Here is an 18138-nt window from a genome sequence, read left to right as displayed (position 1 = left end):
TCTTTTCTTATAAAACATAACTTCTTTATCTCTTAGACCTTTTATTAGAACTTGTGCTCCTCTAACAAAACAGCACTAGGTCTTCTCCTAGACCTCCTAGAACTTAGCCTTCTCCTAGTCTTTGCCTTAGTCGGTTAGAGCATGATCAGTCAGAGTCAGAGTCAGAGTCAGAGAGGTTTTATTGTCATTTCAGCTACATACAAGTACGTATTGAAACGAAACAGCGTTCCTCTAGGATCACGGTGTAACACGGTACAAAAAGTGCAAGACAATACAAAAACAGTGCAAATACAACAATAATACAAAAAATCCTATAATAAATAACTACAAAAGATATTCCTAATTATCCCTAATCTAAACAAGTAATTAGAAGACAGGACTAAAGACAAGTGTTAGTACATGATGGTGAATAGATGGTACAATGGTTCATGAGGTAGTGACATGTTGTACATTAGCAGCGTAAAATTGGCAATGCAGATAAGGTGCCTAAAAAGTAAATATGGTGCAAAATACAAGTAAGGTGCAGAAATTATTGTGCATTTCCAGGAGGTGTGCAAAAATGCAAGTAACAGTCAAAAATGCAAGTAACAGTCAATACAGATCAGTGTGTGGCAGCAGAAAATTTCCGGAGGAAATTGTTACAGTCCTGAGTTTAGAAGTCTGATTGCTTGAGGGATAAAACTGTTACACAGTCTGGTTGTGTTAGTCCGGATGCTGCGGTATCGTCTCCCAGACGGGAGCAGAGTAAAAAGTCCATGTGATGGATGGGTTGGATCGTCCACAATGCTGAGAGCTTTGCGGATGCAGCGGGTGTTAAAAATGTCCGTGAGAGATGGAAGAGCGACCCCGATGATCTTTTCAGCTGTCCTCACTACTCGCTGGAGAGTCTTGCGGTCCGACGCAGTACAATTTCCGAACCAGACAGTGATGCAGCCGCTCAGGATGCTCTCGATTGTTCCTCTGTAGAACGTGGTGAGAATGGGGGGTGGCAGATGAGCTTTCCTCAGTCTTCTCAAAAAGTAGAGACGCTGCTGGGCTTTCTTGGTGATGGAACTGGTGTTGAGGGTCCAGGTGAGATTCTCCTCCAGATGAACACCGAGAAATTTGGTGCTCTTGACGATCTCAACAGATGAGCCGTCGATGTGCAGTGGGGAGTGGTCCCTTAGTGTCTTTCTAAAGTCAATGACCATCTCTTTGGTTTTATCCCCATTCAGAGACAGGTTGTTGACTTGGCACCAGTCCGTTAGATGTTGTACCTCCTCTCTGTACGCTGACTCATCGTTGTTGCTGATGAGTCCCACCACAGTTGTGTCGTCTGCAAACTTAACGATGGAATTCGAGCTGTGCATTGCTGTACAGTCGTGCGTAAGCAGAGTAAACAGCAGTGGACTGAGCACACAGCCTTGGGGAGCGCCGGTGCTCAGTGTGGTGGTGCTGGAGGTGTTCTTACCGATCCGGACGGACTGAGGTCTCTTAGTCAAGAAGTCCAGGATCCAGTTGCAGAGAGAGGTGTTCAGGCCCAGCGTGCTCAGCTTTCCAATTAGATGCTGAGGAATGATGGTGTTGAATGCTGAGCTAAAGTCTATGAACAGCATCCTGACGTAAGTGTTCTTTCTGTCCAGGTGTGTAGAAGCCAGGTGAAGTGTGGTGGATATGGCGTCGTCCGTTGAGCGGTTAGGACGGTACGCAAACTGCAGTGGGTCCATGGTGGGAGGCAGTAGTGTCTTAATATGCCTCATGACTAGTTTCTCGAAGCACTTTGTGATGATAGGCGTGAGTGCTACGGGACGATAGTCGTTGAAGCATGACACAGATGACTTCTTTGGCACGGGTACGATGGTGGTCGTCTTGAGGCACGTTGGAACGATGGCGCTGCTCAGGGATATGTTGAAGATAATAATGCCAACATTGCGGGTTTGATCCCTGTATGGGCCATATCCCTTTTATCCTTGAATCTCCCACATGGGGATCAATAAAGGAATCTTATCTTAGAACATCTAATGAACCGTTCCTCTTCACAGAATCGTCCCAGGTCTCTCTTGTGCACTCTCCTCTTTACCTCACCACACAGGTTTTCTGCGTGGTTCAGATTAGAGAACTGACGTGGCCATGGCAGAAGCCTGAAATTGTCCTAATTGTAAATGTGTGTGTGCGCCCTGTGATCCTTCTGGGTTGTTCTCTTCTTTTTGCCCTATTTATCAGACCCTCCACAAGCCTGACCAGGATAAACAATGAATAAACAAATGATATTGTGCCCTAACGAGGTTCCTATAGGGCGTTTGGAAGAGAAACAGCCCCACCATATCACACCGTACAACAGTGCATCAGGTTAAATTCAGTATAGCCATTCTTCTTTTTACATCAAACCCACCTTGACCATAGGCAAAAGAACATGTAGTAAGAAAAAGCACAAGTTTTAATGGCCAACAAGTTACTATATATGTAAATACACCAATATATACCACACAACTATAGCTAAGATGCATGGGATTAATCTAAACCGCCTCCAACAGCTTCTGTACCAAGGTCAGCAAGACGATACCAAGAACTTTCTGGCAGATAGACAAGACAAAACAAGAAGGCACATAGTAAAAACGACACACATCCATAAGAAGTGTGTGGCCACTCCATGACCCTGAAAACCCAGATGTACAGTCAAAACATGTCTAACTACAGAGAATTTAATCTAAACGACTAACTATAGAGAGAGATTCTCTCCGTTTTTCTTCTGAGAGAGACTGTGAGAGACCGTCCAAGTGATCAAAGGTCTGAAAAAGTGTTTTCATTGGCAAACAACAGCATCGATATGGTAATCAATCAGTGTCTTCTCTAGCTTCACTGATTAAAGGACCATGTGAATAAGGAGTTATCAGTGGATGGGGGGTTGTACAGCGTTTTTCATGTCTGCTATTAGCTCTGATCATTAAAGTTAATTTAAGACTTTACACACACCTCCTTTCTCAGCGAGTAACAAATCTTATATAAATATCAATTTGTTTTTCTGGTTTAATGACTACTTGTGTAGGTGCTCGATTGGTGCAGCCATGAAATAAACTAGCCCACAACTGCTGAGATCTGAAGATCTAGGGTTCCAATCTCAGCCGTGCTATCGGCCGGTCGGGCATCTGCATGAACATGATTGGATAATGTCTCTGGGATAGCCATTGGCTCTCAATGCTGGTCCCAGTCCCAGATAAAAACTGGAGTGGTGCACCAGGAAGGGCGTCTGGTGTAAAAGCCGTTCCAAGTCTGGTATGCGGACCAGATCCGCTGTGGTGACCCCTATTTGGAGACGCTGAAAGGGCACCTCTGGTGGTGGCAATGCATCATGTTGTGTGGAAATTTTTACATGCATATAGACATGCATCCAAAATAAAATTTGTGACTCTACATACTGTATATTGCGTATACAAACTGACTGCCTTTAGGCGGCAAGTGAAATGTAATGGAAATGTGGCATATGGAACGGTAGGCAGGACTTCGACAAAATGAGGCAAGATGTAGGATTATAAATAATATTAGAACTTGGGTGCAGATGTCTTCTGCACAAAGTGTGAGGTCTTTGGGTGTGGCTTGTGTTTGTACAACAGCAATGTCAATATCAGCAGGCCAGATGGCTAAAGAATGGGAAACAAGAATGATCAAACAAGGAGATCAGAAATTAAAGATGCACTGTGCATACAGTCGAATTCAATATTTGACTAAAGATACTCTTTATAAGAAAAGTGCCAAATGTGTCTTTTACAGTTTAAATGTTATTTTAATGGCAAAAATGTTTTTGGTAATAAGATTTCATGCTCCACTCCTCACTTTTAGAGCGGTTAGACCAGTTTTTCATCTGCCTGTCCGCAGTCCAACCCAATTAACATTCATTAATGTGGTGATTTTATATTTCATTTGGTTTCATCACAATTAAATCAATTATGTTTTTTAATTTTGTGTGCTGTAAACGAGATCCTGACTACCTACTGTCATGCCCTCCTTTTTGGGATCTTGATGGAAGTTGGGTCTTTTTGGGGTTATGGAAGTGGCCATCCTGAAACACAACATTGAGTGGAGAATGTTTGCTGGTTTGAGTTTGGTTATGGGGTTATATGAATATTGTCTTTAGAGAATTTTACACCAATTTCCTTCCACCTCCCGAAACATGCAGAAGGTGGCTTGGCATCTTCTAACGACCTTCATTTGAGATGAACGTGCGTGAAATATATTGTAGTGAATTGAATCAGGGAGCCAGAATGAAGGTTTTTGTAAAACTAAAACCTTGTTTGAATGAAAAGTGGTTCTGTTAATAGTTTTGGGGGTTCACTGGGTAGCGATATCATCTCACACCAAAAAGGTCCTGGGTTCAAATCTTAGGTGGAGCGGTCTGGGTCCTTTCTGGGTCCCTGTGTCTGCGTGGGTTTCCTCCGGGAGCTCCGGTTTTCTCCCACAGTCCAAAAAAACATATAAGTGAGGTGATTTGGAGATACAAAATTGTCCATGACTGTGTTTGCCATTAAAACTTGTGAATTGATCAGAATCAGAATCAGATTTATTGGCCAAGTATGTGGATACACACAAGGAATATGGTTCCTGCTGATGGTATCTCTCTAGTATAAATCCAGTATACAAGCAATGTACAAGTCGCAGACAATGCACAATAACATAAAAAAATATACAAACTATAAGACTATATACAGGCAATATATAGAAAATGTATGGACGTGTGCATGTATGTATGTACTAGGGTTGCCAATGCTGCAGATTAGACTGAGACAGGCCGATATGTGTGAAACAAAAGGAAACTGCTGTTACCGTGGGAATTAGAAAGCGTTTGGTTATTATTTGAAGTAGTATTTACTTTTAGTCTTAGTAACATCGTGCGTGCGCAGGCATATCAGCATAACAACCGGATTATTACTCCGCTGTTCGAGTAGCGCAGTGGGAAGAGCACATCATGCATATTTTTCCTTAGGGTCGAAACTAAAGTAACACAAGCAGGGCTGGCGCTATGGGGGCGCTGGGGTGGGCATTGCCGCCCCAGATTTTCTCACTGCCCTCCTAAGCAACGCAGTCCAGAACCGGGGCTGCATGTCAGTGTGAAGATGGATTATGTAAAAATGTTACATGATGTACTTTATGTTGTTTTGCCTAAAATATGATTCTGATAAAGCATGAAAATAATAAATGTTAAACAGCCTAAATAAAACATTTTAATAATGTTCCTATGACGGAGTAAGACACGTTATATTTTTATAGGTGTAACCCTCCTACTCAGGTAAACACCCGCCATATAACCCCCCCACCCTATGCCCTCCGCCAACCCGCCAGCCCAGGGTGTTTCTTTATTTCCAGTTCTGAAAGTTGGCAACCCTAATATGTACAGTATTCAGTGACCAATGTTTATGTACATATAAGCAGAGGCACACAATATATGGTAACATACTGATGAATCTTGTGTAATGAATGTAACCAAAGTGTGTCAAACATGACGTTAAACTTCTAATAAATAAATAAATATATATATATATATATATAAATAAATAACCGTTAATAGTTTTGTAAACATTTAGCTTTGCAGCGACACGGCTGAGTCATACCACGTGACGAGTCATGTTCGTCATGTGACTGTAGCAGTTAGCTTAGCTTAGCATAGCAGAGCTAGTTCCTGCTGTCTGGACTGTGCACTATCATGTCGGACCGCACTGTGCTTTAATGTTATTATTATTACTGTTATTCTGTAACTCTATCCAGTATCATGGACGCGTGTAATTCTACAGCAGGACGGCGTTTATTAATCCTGCTGAGTGTTATTTTCACTCTGCGGTCGTGTGTGTGTCTGACACAGGGTTCCAGTCCGTGGTACCAGGATCTGTGCAGGTAATTCTCTTAGCGAACCCTGGACTCTACATGTCATCTAATAATCACCCGTATTCACTGAATTATTCACTTTAAGATAAATAATATAGATTTAAAACATTAAATGCCATCGCGGATTGAATACATGATGTTTCAGGCCTTGTATGATTAAGCATCAGTGTTTGTTTATATCTGATCTTCACTACATGCGTGTATAAATATGATCTGCTTTAATGTTTACATTATTCCCAGCATTTATATCTTTATTTTACACCACTGCAACATTAAATAACATCTCAGATCTATAGGCATGATTGCTAAATTAAATGTTATTAATAAAACTAATGTGCATGCATGATTTTGTTTCATACCCAAACACTGGGTAGATAATAACTACAGTAGATAATGCTGATGTCATGCACGATACTCTCAGTATATCATGTGTATCACGATATTTTACACTTAATTTATATTACCAGTTTAACCAAGTTGCCAGCAGAACACGAGCAATTTTATTATCATTAATGTACTATTAATACCTGAACAACATTGAGCTCCTAATGTCAGCTCAGTTTTTACTTCTCACAAATACAAACATGACAGACTCTGTTTTATGATACTATAGTTGTCTTGGAGTTGGAGAACATGCAAATGTCTCTCCTATACATATTTGTTCTAAATCTTAACCATTTTTTATGAAGAAAAAGTTCAGTAAAAAGTGGCAAAGGGAACTGTGTGAACGTTGTATGTTTTCATTTAGTTCTGTCACGATCTTTATTATAATAAAGCTTTATTAATTACGTACTTAAAAGTGCTTAAACACAGTTAAGTGCACATGTTTCCATACTTAAAAACAAATAATTGAGAAATCTGAATGGTTGCTGCAGTCGTCTCCATTACATAAAGCTTAAACATTATTATTATTATTATTATTATTATTATTATTATTTGTTACTATTAATATTAGACAGACATACCTGAACAACACTGAGCACTTCACTTCACCAATATATACTTCTCACAAATACAAACATGACAGACTCTGTTTTATGATACTATAGTTGTCTTGGAGTTGGAGAACATGCAAATGTCTCTCCTATATGTATTTGTAATCTTAACCATTTTAATAGAGAAAAGTTCAGTAAAAAGTTGCAAAGGGAACTCGTGTAGCTATTAACATTAAAATACAGTTCAGTGCAAAGTATGTAAACGTTATTTTACATTTAGTTCTGTCTTGATAATAATAAAAGATTTAAATTAAAAAAACATTTTCTAGTCGCCATTGAAAGCAAGAAAGCTGTACAATACTTGAATACAGTTAAGTTCATATGGTTTCATATTTAAAAACATATAATTGAGTAATCTAAATAGTTGTCACAGTTGTCTCAATTACTTTAAGCTTAGACTTTATTATTATAATTATCGTATTAATAATTTGAATAATGAATATGACCATCTCATTCTAATTAATTACAAATCAGGATGCACCATTTTTTTTTTTTTTTTTTGCAAGGTACCTTTAATAGAGGAAAATTGATAAAACAATTAATGAGAAACTCTATTAAAGAAGCTTTACGTTGCTTATGTGCAAGTACCATTTAAAAACGTATAATAATAATAATAATTGTAATGTAATTGGTCAGTCAATTAAGCTTTAAATTACTGCAGCACCACTTCTACTCCTCATTTCTCCTCTTTATTTAATTTCCAATGTTTCACTGATCATCTTCATTGTCGTTTGTAAACAGAAACACGTTTAGAATTTGATACCTGAATGAAAAACACACTCAGAAAAAGTCAGGACGGGGGCGTGTTCCCCCCGTGTTCCATCAGCGTTCCTGTTAATAAGACTTTTTAATGCATGGGAAACTGAGGACTCTAATTGTTGCGGTTTTTGCTCGATACGAGACTTCATCTGCTCGACAGCCCGAGCTCGCCGTCATCTGATTCTCCTCTTCATGACGCGCCATACGTTTTTAATAGGAGACAGATCTGGACTGCAGGCAGGCCGGTCAAGCACATGCACTCTGTAACACGTATTCACAGACTGAGATTTCTCTGGATTTCCTGAATCTGTTCACAATATTAAGTACGGTAGATGGTGACAGACCTAATTTATATGCAGAATATGACATGTATGTCTCCTACACTTGTATATAAACTTTTGACTTAACTGATTGTTGATGATGTAAATAAATGATCTTTATACTCTAAGAGTATTTATAAAAAATGGCACCAGTATTGTTTTTAAATTAAAATGATGCCCATGTGCTGTATCTAAGCAAATCTCTTTTATTTTATACTTTTTTGTAGCTATAAATGGGAGGCTGTGGACCAGGACAGCAGAGTAAAATACACCCTGAAGCTCTGTCCTTCATCTCCAGACACCGCCTGTGGCCCTGGTGCTGCCATCTGCGGCCAAAACCTCGTCACCAACCAGAGCCAGTCTGTGGGTAAGTCGGTGAATGATCTCCGGGTGCATCTTTTGCTTGTTTTGGAATTTATTCATTAGACCGGGACGTGTTAGAAGCTTCATGGCTTGTAAAGAGATTGAAACCAGTCGTGCACCAGCGCTTTATCTACACTTGGTTTATTTTCTTTAGATATGCAGATATTTTCTCTTCAGGTCACTGTTTCATTGTGTGATTGTAGCAGTCATGTGAGTTTACTCTACTGCAGATCCTAGTGGTGATATTTTTGTGACTGGCTGTAGGGTAAGGGACTTCCTTAAAGTTTATTTTTAGGACCAACAAACACAAGCGCCTGATGTTTGTCAGATGTAACTAGATCTTGCGTTGCCTTGCAGGCCCTTATGTAAAGTCTGGGGATTGACTTTTGTTAACGAGACTTTTTTTTCTTCCCAAAGGCCATCAAATACCATCAGACATTACGGCTGTGTTTAAACCTGTAGTTCGGTTCCCTTTGTCCGGACCAAGCACATTGGTGCTCATAATTTTAGAATCAAGCCAAAAAAATTAAAATAAGTGATGTATGATGCACATATGATGTATATTTTCTGATCCAGTGGTCAGAACGCTGCACCACGCTGGACTTAATGCACTTATCGGGGTCGAGAAACACAGCGAGAGGAGCTAAAATAGATCAAGGAGTCCAAACAGCACCAGAAATTCCAGCTGCTCACCACAGAAGCGCCTCTGTTCTCTCACCACTTGTTTAGTGTCGCATCCTGTGTTCGGTTCATATTGTGTTCACACCTAAAACGAATCGCGCCAAATTATGTTTAGAAACGGGCCAAGACCCCCCCCTCATCCCCTGCTAGGACAAAAGAATCTTCATAATTACTGTCTGGAATAGGTTGGATCTTTCAGCAGGACCGTAATCTAAATCTAAAGCAAACCTCAAAATTTACGCAGAACAGGTTAACTGACCACAGGATCGATTTTTCCATGGCGATCCTTGACCCCTGACCTAAACCCTATAGAAAATCTGAGTAATGAGGCAAAAGGAAGAGGCAACGAGTGTAAACCTGGGAATCCTGAAGGATCCGGAGAGAAATCCATACGTGGTTTAAAGGGCTGCCGTTCATTCTCAATTAGATTTAGGTTTATTTCTAATTAAAGGAAGCTGTGTGTTACTATTTTTAATGAAATATTAAAGAGATAGGCAATAATGAATGCCTTCTATGGCTCATTTGGTTCCAGGAGTGCTATATTTATAAAGGGGATTGTATTAACAATATGAATGGGTAGATTATTAATAAACAAAACAATGCATGCATTTCTACATTATTTTTGACTGGTTTTTAAAGTTTTTGGCCTTCACTGTTCAGAATTTATTGTAATGGAAAGTGGGAGCAACATTAATACCTAAACTCACAGATCCAACATCTAAAGTCTTGTAGTCTTTCCGGACAGTAAAGGCTGTTCTACAGGACAAGCTCATGGTCAGCTGTCCACATACTTATGACCATTTATAATACCTATCGTTTAATAAATGTGGTACTGGTGCCGGAGTCGGTACTGGTACTGGGTCTTGGGAACGTGCATCCCTTAAAGTAGCAGCACATAATCATTGTACTGTGTTTACATCCACACGGCCTCAACAACGGAAGATCCTGTGCTCTGTTTAGAATCTTTGCTTTCTGTTTATGTTTGCATTGTTCTTACACTTGTATATACACACACTCTCACACGCATATACAGTACACACACACACACACACTGTCACCTGCACTCACATATACACACACTTATGTCTGCACACTCTCACAAACTCGCACACTCATACACACTCACTCAGACACTGTTACATGCTTTTATATACACACACACTTACATATACACACTCACACACTCATACGCACATACACACTTACACACACACACTCATACACACACACACAGTCACGTACTTTCATACACACACTTATATACACACACCCTTACCTACATACATACACACACCATCATTCATACATACACAATCACACGCACTTACATATACACACGCTCACACAAACCTGCATGAGCCGCCGGTCAGCGCTTAAAGTTATCACTGTATATGACCAGCATATTTCAGGCAAACGTTGGCACCCCTGACGTCACCAGCTCCCGATTCCTGATCTTAAAAGCAGATCTTCTGCAGTGTGAAAGCTCAGTGTAGTTTGGAATAGTACCGTAATAGTACCGCGAATACTCGTGACTTAGCTTGTCTGATCTTTTGGTGTTTTAGGTGAGCTCTCCCTGCTGACGTCCTCCGATGGCATGCTGGTGTTCAACAGCACCCAGAACTGCCAGGCCGAGAGCAGCAAAGTGCAAAGCAGCATCAGTTTCCAGTGCGGCAAGACGATGGTAAGACTCGCCGATTCGTCATGTTTAGAATATGAAACCTAACGCAGACCGGGCGAAGGGTTCCCTGTCCCTGACACTGCAGTGCTGGTTGAACCAAACAGTCTTTCTGTTTGCACAGAATGGGAGTGTGTGGTGCTGTTAGCACTAAATAAACACATGATGAGATTTATTTAATTTAGCTTCCTAAATAGAAAGGAATTTAAATTCTGTTAGGTGTACAGTTTTTCGGTCGCATGACTTCCTGACCCTATTTATCCGGACTTGGGACCTGCACTAAGGGTGCACTGATGCGTCCCACAGTGTCTAGGTTCACATACCACCATGCGCCTTCTGTATTTGTGAGCCCAGAACAAGGGCAAAGCTGTTACCAGCTAGCTGGTAAGATCCAGTCAGCAGTGAGAATCTGCTTCTGTCAGCCATGTCTGTGCTTTGCTTCTATGTGCGTCAGATAAACGATTCGTATCATTGACAGCGCTTGGAAAAGGTCAGCGTTCAACTTGACCCGATTAAAGTTGGAGAGCAGCGGCAAGCGGTAAAAAATGAGTGGCGCGTTGCAGGAATGGTGTATGACGCGCCCTCCCTCCGACCCGTGCACGCTCCACCGACCCCTTCATATCCCCCCGTAATTCGTTGGATTGGCGCGTGAGGTCGGTCTCACACACGGAGAGTCACGCGCTGATCTCCACGTTCCTCCACTTCTGTACAGGCGCCTCGGGCTACTAACCAGCGTCCTTACAAAGCGTCCAAGACCCCGCCCACTTTTTAGTCCCGTCTTTTCCCACCCAGCAGACTAGTGGCTGATTTTCTCTGTATTGTCGATCGTGCCCGCTAGGTGGCGCCACTTGTTTTTAAATAAAGCACAGCGCGCTACTCGAGCTGATCATGTTATTATCTGTGTTTGAAGGGGACGCCGGAGTTCGTTACTCTATCTCAGTGTGTGCATTATTTCGAGTGGAGAACATACTTAGCCTGCAGAGGAGAGAGGTTCAGACCACATAAAGAGGTACGAGCAGCTGTGTGTGTGTGTGTGTGTGTGTGTGTGTGTGTGTGTGTGACACTTTAAGTTACCACTGACCCTTATCTGTCTGACTTTTAGCCCATTATGATATGGGTGTTTCTACACTCACTGTCCATTTTATCAGCTCCACTTACCATATAGAAGCACTTTGTAGTTCTACAATTACTGACTGTAGTCCATCTGTTACTCTACATGCTTTGTTACCCCCTTTCATGCTGTTCTTCAATGGTCAGGTATTATTTAGGTGGTGGATGATTCTCAGCACTGCAGTGACACTGACATGGTGGTGGTGTGTTAGTGTGTGTTGTGCTGGTATGAGTGGATCAGACACAGCAGCGCTGCTGGAGTTTTTAAACACCTCACTGTCACTGCTGGACTGAGAGTAGTCCACCAACCCAAAACATCCAGCCAACAGCGCCCCGTGGGCGGCGTCCTGTGACCACTGATGAAGGTCTAGAAGATGAGCGACTCAAACAGCAGCAATAGATGAGCGATCGTCTCTGACTTTACATCTACAAGGTGGACCGACTAGGTGGGAGTGTCTAATAGAGTGGACAGTGAGTGGACACGGTGTTTAAAACCTCCATCAGTGCCACACACCACTAACACACCACCACCATGTCAGTGTCACTGCAGTGCTGAGAATGATCCACCACCTAAATAATACCTGCTCTGTGGGGGGTCCTGATCATTAAAGAACAGGATGAAAGGGGGGTAACAAAGTATGTAGAGAAACAGATGGACTACAGTCAGTAATTGTAGAACTACAAAGTGCTTCTATATGGTAAGTGGAGCTGATAAAATGGACAGTGAGTGTAGAAACAATGAGGTGGTTTTAATGTTATGGCTGATCAGTGTATATAATGTATTTAGTCGTTCCGCGTTTAGGAAGCACCTTTATTTGTTTATGTCGTTTTTATTAAGGTTCCTTGCTACGTCTTTGACGCGGACGGAAAGAAACACGACCTGAACCCTCTCGTCAAAGTCAAAGGCGGCTATCTGGTTGACGACTCCGACGAAAGTGTGGATTTTTATATTAACGTGTGCAGAAGTCTGGGTGAGTGTGTGTTTCTGTCCTCAGCACTTTCAGATTCATGTGGAGATCCTTATCGCGTACTGAGAGTCACGCACCGATCTCCATCATCCCCCGTCTACTTGTAGCACCATTGCTTAGCCAGCAGAGGTCGTAATTGCCGCAGTTATGACGAATCCCCTACGGCCCTCCCATTCTCAAACAGGCCGGTAATGGGGTCTGTCTCAAGACCTACTGAGCTGCCTAAGTAGAGCGGATTCTAACTGACATCGAAGCACGGTCAGCGCTGAGGAGGCGTCGGACGCTCCCTCGTTATTCAGTCGGATCATCACTCAGAATTAAGGCGCCTCAGTAGGAGCATTTTAAGGGATATGAGAATTTAGACACGCCCTTTTCTCAGGAGCCCTGTAATTATGCATTACGATAAAAAGTAGACCTGCACTAATTCCTGTTGTTTGTTATCAGACCGGGCGCAGAATCAATGCCCTGAAGGCACGGCTGCCTGTCTGACCAACCCCAACGGCTCCTATAGCATGGGCAAACCTACCAAAGCACTGCAGCTGATCTCTAACGACAGGTACACGCACACGTCCAGTACTGATCACTGTCGGTTTATACCTGCACGTCGTCTCACTCTGTGTATCGGTGTGTGTGTGTGTGTGTCAGGCTGAAACTGCGTTACGAGGCCGAAGCTGAACATGTTCTGTGCGACGGGCACAAACCTGCAGTCACCATCACCTTCATCTGCCCCTCTCAGAGACAGCAGGTAAGACCACCCTCCGTACAGTCCTAAACCAGGTCATAACCGGCACCTCAGGTGAGTTGTGGTAACTGTCCACGATAACGCGACCCTGGCAACACAAACAACGCGTCTTACTCTGAACGTTTACTAAAGCACAGATTAACTCGTCCATCTGCTATGTACGAAGTTGTAACGTAAAGCTGACACGTGTGTGTTTGTGTAATAATAATAATAATAATAATAATAATATAATTTTATTCATAAGCGCCTTTCAGGAGACCCAAGGACACTGTACTACTACAGGACTAAAACAGTATGGAAATTAATTAACATAAATAAATAACACAAAAAAAAGTTCTTTTTGTGTTTACGTCCCTAAAATTTGCTTATTTTATTATTATTATGTTTCTTTGCAACCTATTCAAGGGTTTAATAAACCCTGCAGTAGCTGACCGCTTCTTCTCGCCTGCATGAGATCTGTCTCGCCTTAAAAACTAGATTTAAGCTTTGATATTGAGAATAAAGTGGAAATGATTTAAAAAATGAAGAATAATAAAGAATATTCTGCCCATGACAACGTCCCGGTGTTAAACTGATGGACATGGAGGATTTGGTGAAGTTCTACTTTTACCCTATCAAATCGGTTCCACAATAAAATCAACCATCAGTCTCCTGAGCGTCAGTATCAGCGTGTTATTAGTATATGGACGCTGAAACGACTTTGCAAGAAACTGCATTTATTTATTTAGGAAATTGGCTCTTTTGTTGAAGCAGAACCTGCAGCTTATCTTCGTCTAAGCCACAGACGATTCATCAAAACGAAACGCAAAACAAAATATACTTAATAAATTAAAAGGGGGGCAATCTGATCCCACTGTGGTTTACAAGTTGTAACCTAAATCCTCCACGTTTCATTTTGTGTTCATGTTCTTGTTAAAGTTCTTTTATTTAATTATTATTCTTTTTCTTCGCGACCCATTTTTTTTTTGGCCTCTAACCTACGAACCTCCCTGTCTCCCCGCTTCTCTACACTTGCAAGCTCATGACAGCCATGTCCATAATATTTCGACGGTATTCTCAAAATTGAAGCGGTAAAAACAGCATCCTACACTGAGCATGAATCTCTGTGAACATCGTGAATGAGATGATCGAACTGAAGTTGATTTTTGGTTTCTTTAGGGAAGTGACCCTAAGATGACGGCTAAGACGAACTGTCGCTACGAGATCGAGTGGGTGACGGAGTTCGCCTGCCACACCGATTACCTGCAGAGCCACGATTGTAGACTGACCAACGAACAGCACGACATCTCTATAGACCTCACCCACCTCACACATGGCTGTAAGTACCAACCAGGGTCAGGAAACTCATGCCGTGCCCGGCATATACCATATACCTTACATGGACAAAAGTATTGGGACACCCCAGCCAGGGCAGTTGCTAGCAGGTGAAATAAATAAATTATGTAAAGTAGATAATATTCTTCCAACTTTGCAGCAACAGTTTAGGGAAGGTCTGTGTGCTGTGCACAAAGCAAGCTCTCTAAAGAAACTGACCTCAGCCCCACTCAACAGCTCTGGAACGAACCGCAATGTCAACATCAGTACCCAGCCATACTAATGCTCTTTTGTAGTATTGAATGGGCACAAATTCCCACACACAGACACTTCAAAGTCTTTGAGAAGCCTCCTCAGAGGAGCTAGAAGAGTGGCTGAAGAGATCACATAGACGTCGATCTATTTTAATACTATTTGTTTTTAAAACTGAATGAAACAAGCTCACGCTCAGGTGTCCAAATACTTTTGGCCGTATAGCATATTTTTATTTTTTCCAAAACTTTAAATTAAGTAAATAAATAAATAAGTCATGGAATGTTACTAAAATAAGGTATTAATGACAAATCTAAACCAACATGCAAAAGTCTACATTAAAATATCTGAAAATATCTGGGGTTGCGACCCTATGTTGAGACTTTGTACAGTAGAACAGTGACTATCAACCAGCGGGAAGAGTACGGGGGTGTGCATGTTCTCCCTGTGTCTGTTTTAACCTGATGAATCATGGGTAACCTGTAACGACCAAGTGCGTCGTTTTTTTCCTCTCCTAACGTGTCCTGCAGCCGGAGACGCTCCGTACGTAGCCGAGGCCAAGAGCGGGAGGGACAACTACCTGTTCTACCTGAACGTGTGCGGGGAGACGAAAGCCGGTGAATGTACTGATGCTAAGGGTTACGTGTCGTCCTGTCAGGTGAAGGATACGGGAGACGTGAAGAAGGTGGCTGGGAGGTTCCAGAATCAGACGCTCAGGTCGGTCGGTGTTTATCTTTTCATCTGTGTTTCACCTCAGAATCAAAATAATGAACGAGAGGTGCTAAACAGGGATGAAACATTTCTGGTTTATGGACGTTTGTTTTGCACCCAATCCAGACGTATCCAATAGGAATTCATCTCTTTCTTGTCCTGCTTTTACCTCCACCTGTACTTTTTACCTGCTTTTACCTGTACTTTTAGGATGGGTGTGGCAGCGTCGGCTCTCCTGGATCACCCCGAGGCTGCCACACTCATCCTAAAAGTACAAGTAATTAAAAACTGTTTCTCTCCACACACACCACACCCCCCCCCCCCAAATTTTGATCTTACTGTTTGAATCACTGTTGTATAATTATTAATATAATAAAACATTTAGTGAAGTGCGTGGTAGAAAATAAACCGTTCCTTCCTGCTGCTTCCATTAGGGGGCGCCAAAGCGACTCATTTTAATGCGTGTTTAATTTGGAACAGTTTTTACGCCGGACGCTCTTCCTGACTCAACCCTAATAATTAATCTGGGCTTGGGACCAGCACTGAAAGTGCTCTGGTGTGTCCCCACAGTGGGCTAGGTTAATGTAATGCTGAGCATGTTCTGTATTTACATGTGTTGCTATGTATATTGACCTAACACCACATATGTAAATAGTCAAAGTTATATATGAACAAAAGATATTTAAGGTTGCTAATGTTGTGGGGTTTTTTTTCTTTGCACAGTGCTACTAGTTGCAGTAACTGCATTATGTTTTTCTATCTATCTATCTATCTATCTATCTATCTATCTATCCATTTTATCTGTCTATCTGTATATCTGTCTACAGTATCTATCTGTCTGTCTATCTATAATATCTGTCCTTTGGTCTGTTTGTCTGTCTATCTATCTATCTATCTATCTATCTGTATTCTCTCTGTCTGTCTGTCTGTCTGTCTGTCTGTCTATCTATCTATAATCTATCTATCTATCCATCTATCCATCCATCCATCCATCCATCTACCTACCTATGTATTTTTTTAGCCCAGCCCGGGATTTAAACCCCCTAGAACTCACAGCTCTCATAATTACACCACACCCGCTCACTTCACTAGTCTGTCCTAGAAAGTAATTGCAAATTGTGACTGCTGTGGTTTTGCAGCATTCTTTAAAAAACAAGGAGAGCTTGAAATATATCTATTAATATCTAGAATTGTTATTGAGGGTGTGACTGGTATGTTTTTTAAAGCAGAATTTGAGAGCTTTTCTGTGCCGTTGTCCTTAGACACTGAAAATTGTCAAGCAATGTTTTATAATACAGAAAAATACATTTATTACAGAAGGAGTGAAGATATCAAACCCGAATACCCAGCAACATGTAGAGCAGATTTGTCGAGGTGGTGAGAAGCATCGTATAAGACGTCGCGTGTCTCTGTGTGTTCTGATGTAGGTACTCGGATGGAGATCTGACTCTCATCTATCCAGGAGGAAGTAGGTGCGGCACTGGTTTCCAGCGCATGACCATCATCAACTTTGAGTGCAACGCCACAGCAGGTCGGTGACGGATCGACTTCAGTCGCTCATAACAGAATAAGACTTAAGCTGAGAAACTAAGCATATTCTGGAAGTTAAAATAAAGAAACAAACTTTAGGCTGCTAACTGTGCTTTATATTAAATTATTTGCTTGTGTTCTATTTTTATTAGAAATTCATTATCTGTTATCAATACTATTGTTTTTGTTTCGTATTACAGAGGACGGACACCCTGTGTTTAGCGGAGAGGTGGACTGCACCTATAACTTTAACTGGCAGACTAAATACGCGTGTGTTTCCGAAACCAAGGATCTGCTGTGCAGAGTCACCAGTGGCAAAAAGCATTACGACCTTTCACCTCTTACTCGCTACAAGGGTAAAAAGTACTTTCATTACATCATAGCAATGATTTTTTAAGACAGTCTTGACTTCTCGTCATTACGTTTACTTCTGTCATGAGTAGGGAAGGGGTATTTTTATCATTTGTCACCCGTCCTCAGTGAGAATGTTTTAGTTGACTGTTTACAAAAACGTTAAAATATATTTGTGACTTTGTGGTACTAAATTCTGACCAACGACTATTGTCGGTCGGTTATCAGTTAAAAAAACAACTGGCTAAATTTGCATAACTAAAATTACAGTTACCAGGTCTGATAAAACGAGGTTGAAGGATGAACAAGTGGTCACCAGTGTAGAAATGGGGTTTGTTTAAAGCAGCGGTCCCCAACCTTTTGCACCACTAGCCATTTTTTATATAAGATCCACTTTATCACCAAAAGTATTCGCTCGTCTGCCTTCACACGCACATGAACTTGAGTGACTCCCATTCTTAATCCACAGGGTTTAATATGATGTCACCACTCTTTGCAGCTATAACAGCTTCAA

At 41.5% G+C, this 18138-nt stretch overlaps 1 protein-coding gene across 1 annotated transcript in view; it reads left to right on the top strand.

Annotated features, from left to right (window-relative positions):
- The first annotated feature begins 5674 nt into the window (after positions 1-5674).
- Positions 5675-18138, top strand: part of igf2r (insulin-like growth factor 2 receptor) — a 49781-nt gene continuing 37317 nt past the window's right edge. Inside the window, exons 1-12 of the mRNA XM_063002544.1 lie at positions 5675-5689; positions 5831-5862; positions 8155-8294; positions 10534-10652; positions 11557-11655; positions 12595-12727; positions 13169-13280; positions 13370-13469; positions 14625-14784; positions 15563-15749; positions 17171-17274; positions 17474-17629. Coding sequence (XP_062858614.1) covers positions 5675-5689; positions 5831-5862; positions 8155-8294; positions 10534-10652; positions 11557-11655; positions 12595-12727; positions 13169-13280; positions 13370-13469; positions 14625-14784; positions 15563-15749; positions 17171-17274; positions 17474-17629 — 1357 coding nt within the window. The remainder of the gene's footprint in view (positions 5690-5830; positions 5863-8154; positions 8295-10533; positions 10653-11556; positions 11656-12594; positions 12728-13168; positions 13281-13369; positions 13470-14624; positions 14785-15562; positions 15750-17170; positions 17275-17473; positions 17630-18138) is intronic.

This window comes from Trichomycterus rosablanca, chromosome 9 (genome assembly GCF_030014385.1).
Source record: "Trichomycterus rosablanca isolate fTriRos1 chromosome 9, fTriRos1.hap1, whole genome shotgun sequence".
Classification (NCBI taxonomy): Eukaryota; Metazoa; Chordata; class Actinopteri; order Siluriformes; family Trichomycteridae; genus Trichomycterus; species Trichomycterus rosablanca.
Note: the sequence above shows the minus strand (reverse complement) of the source record. Positions and strands in the feature narration are given on the sequence as shown.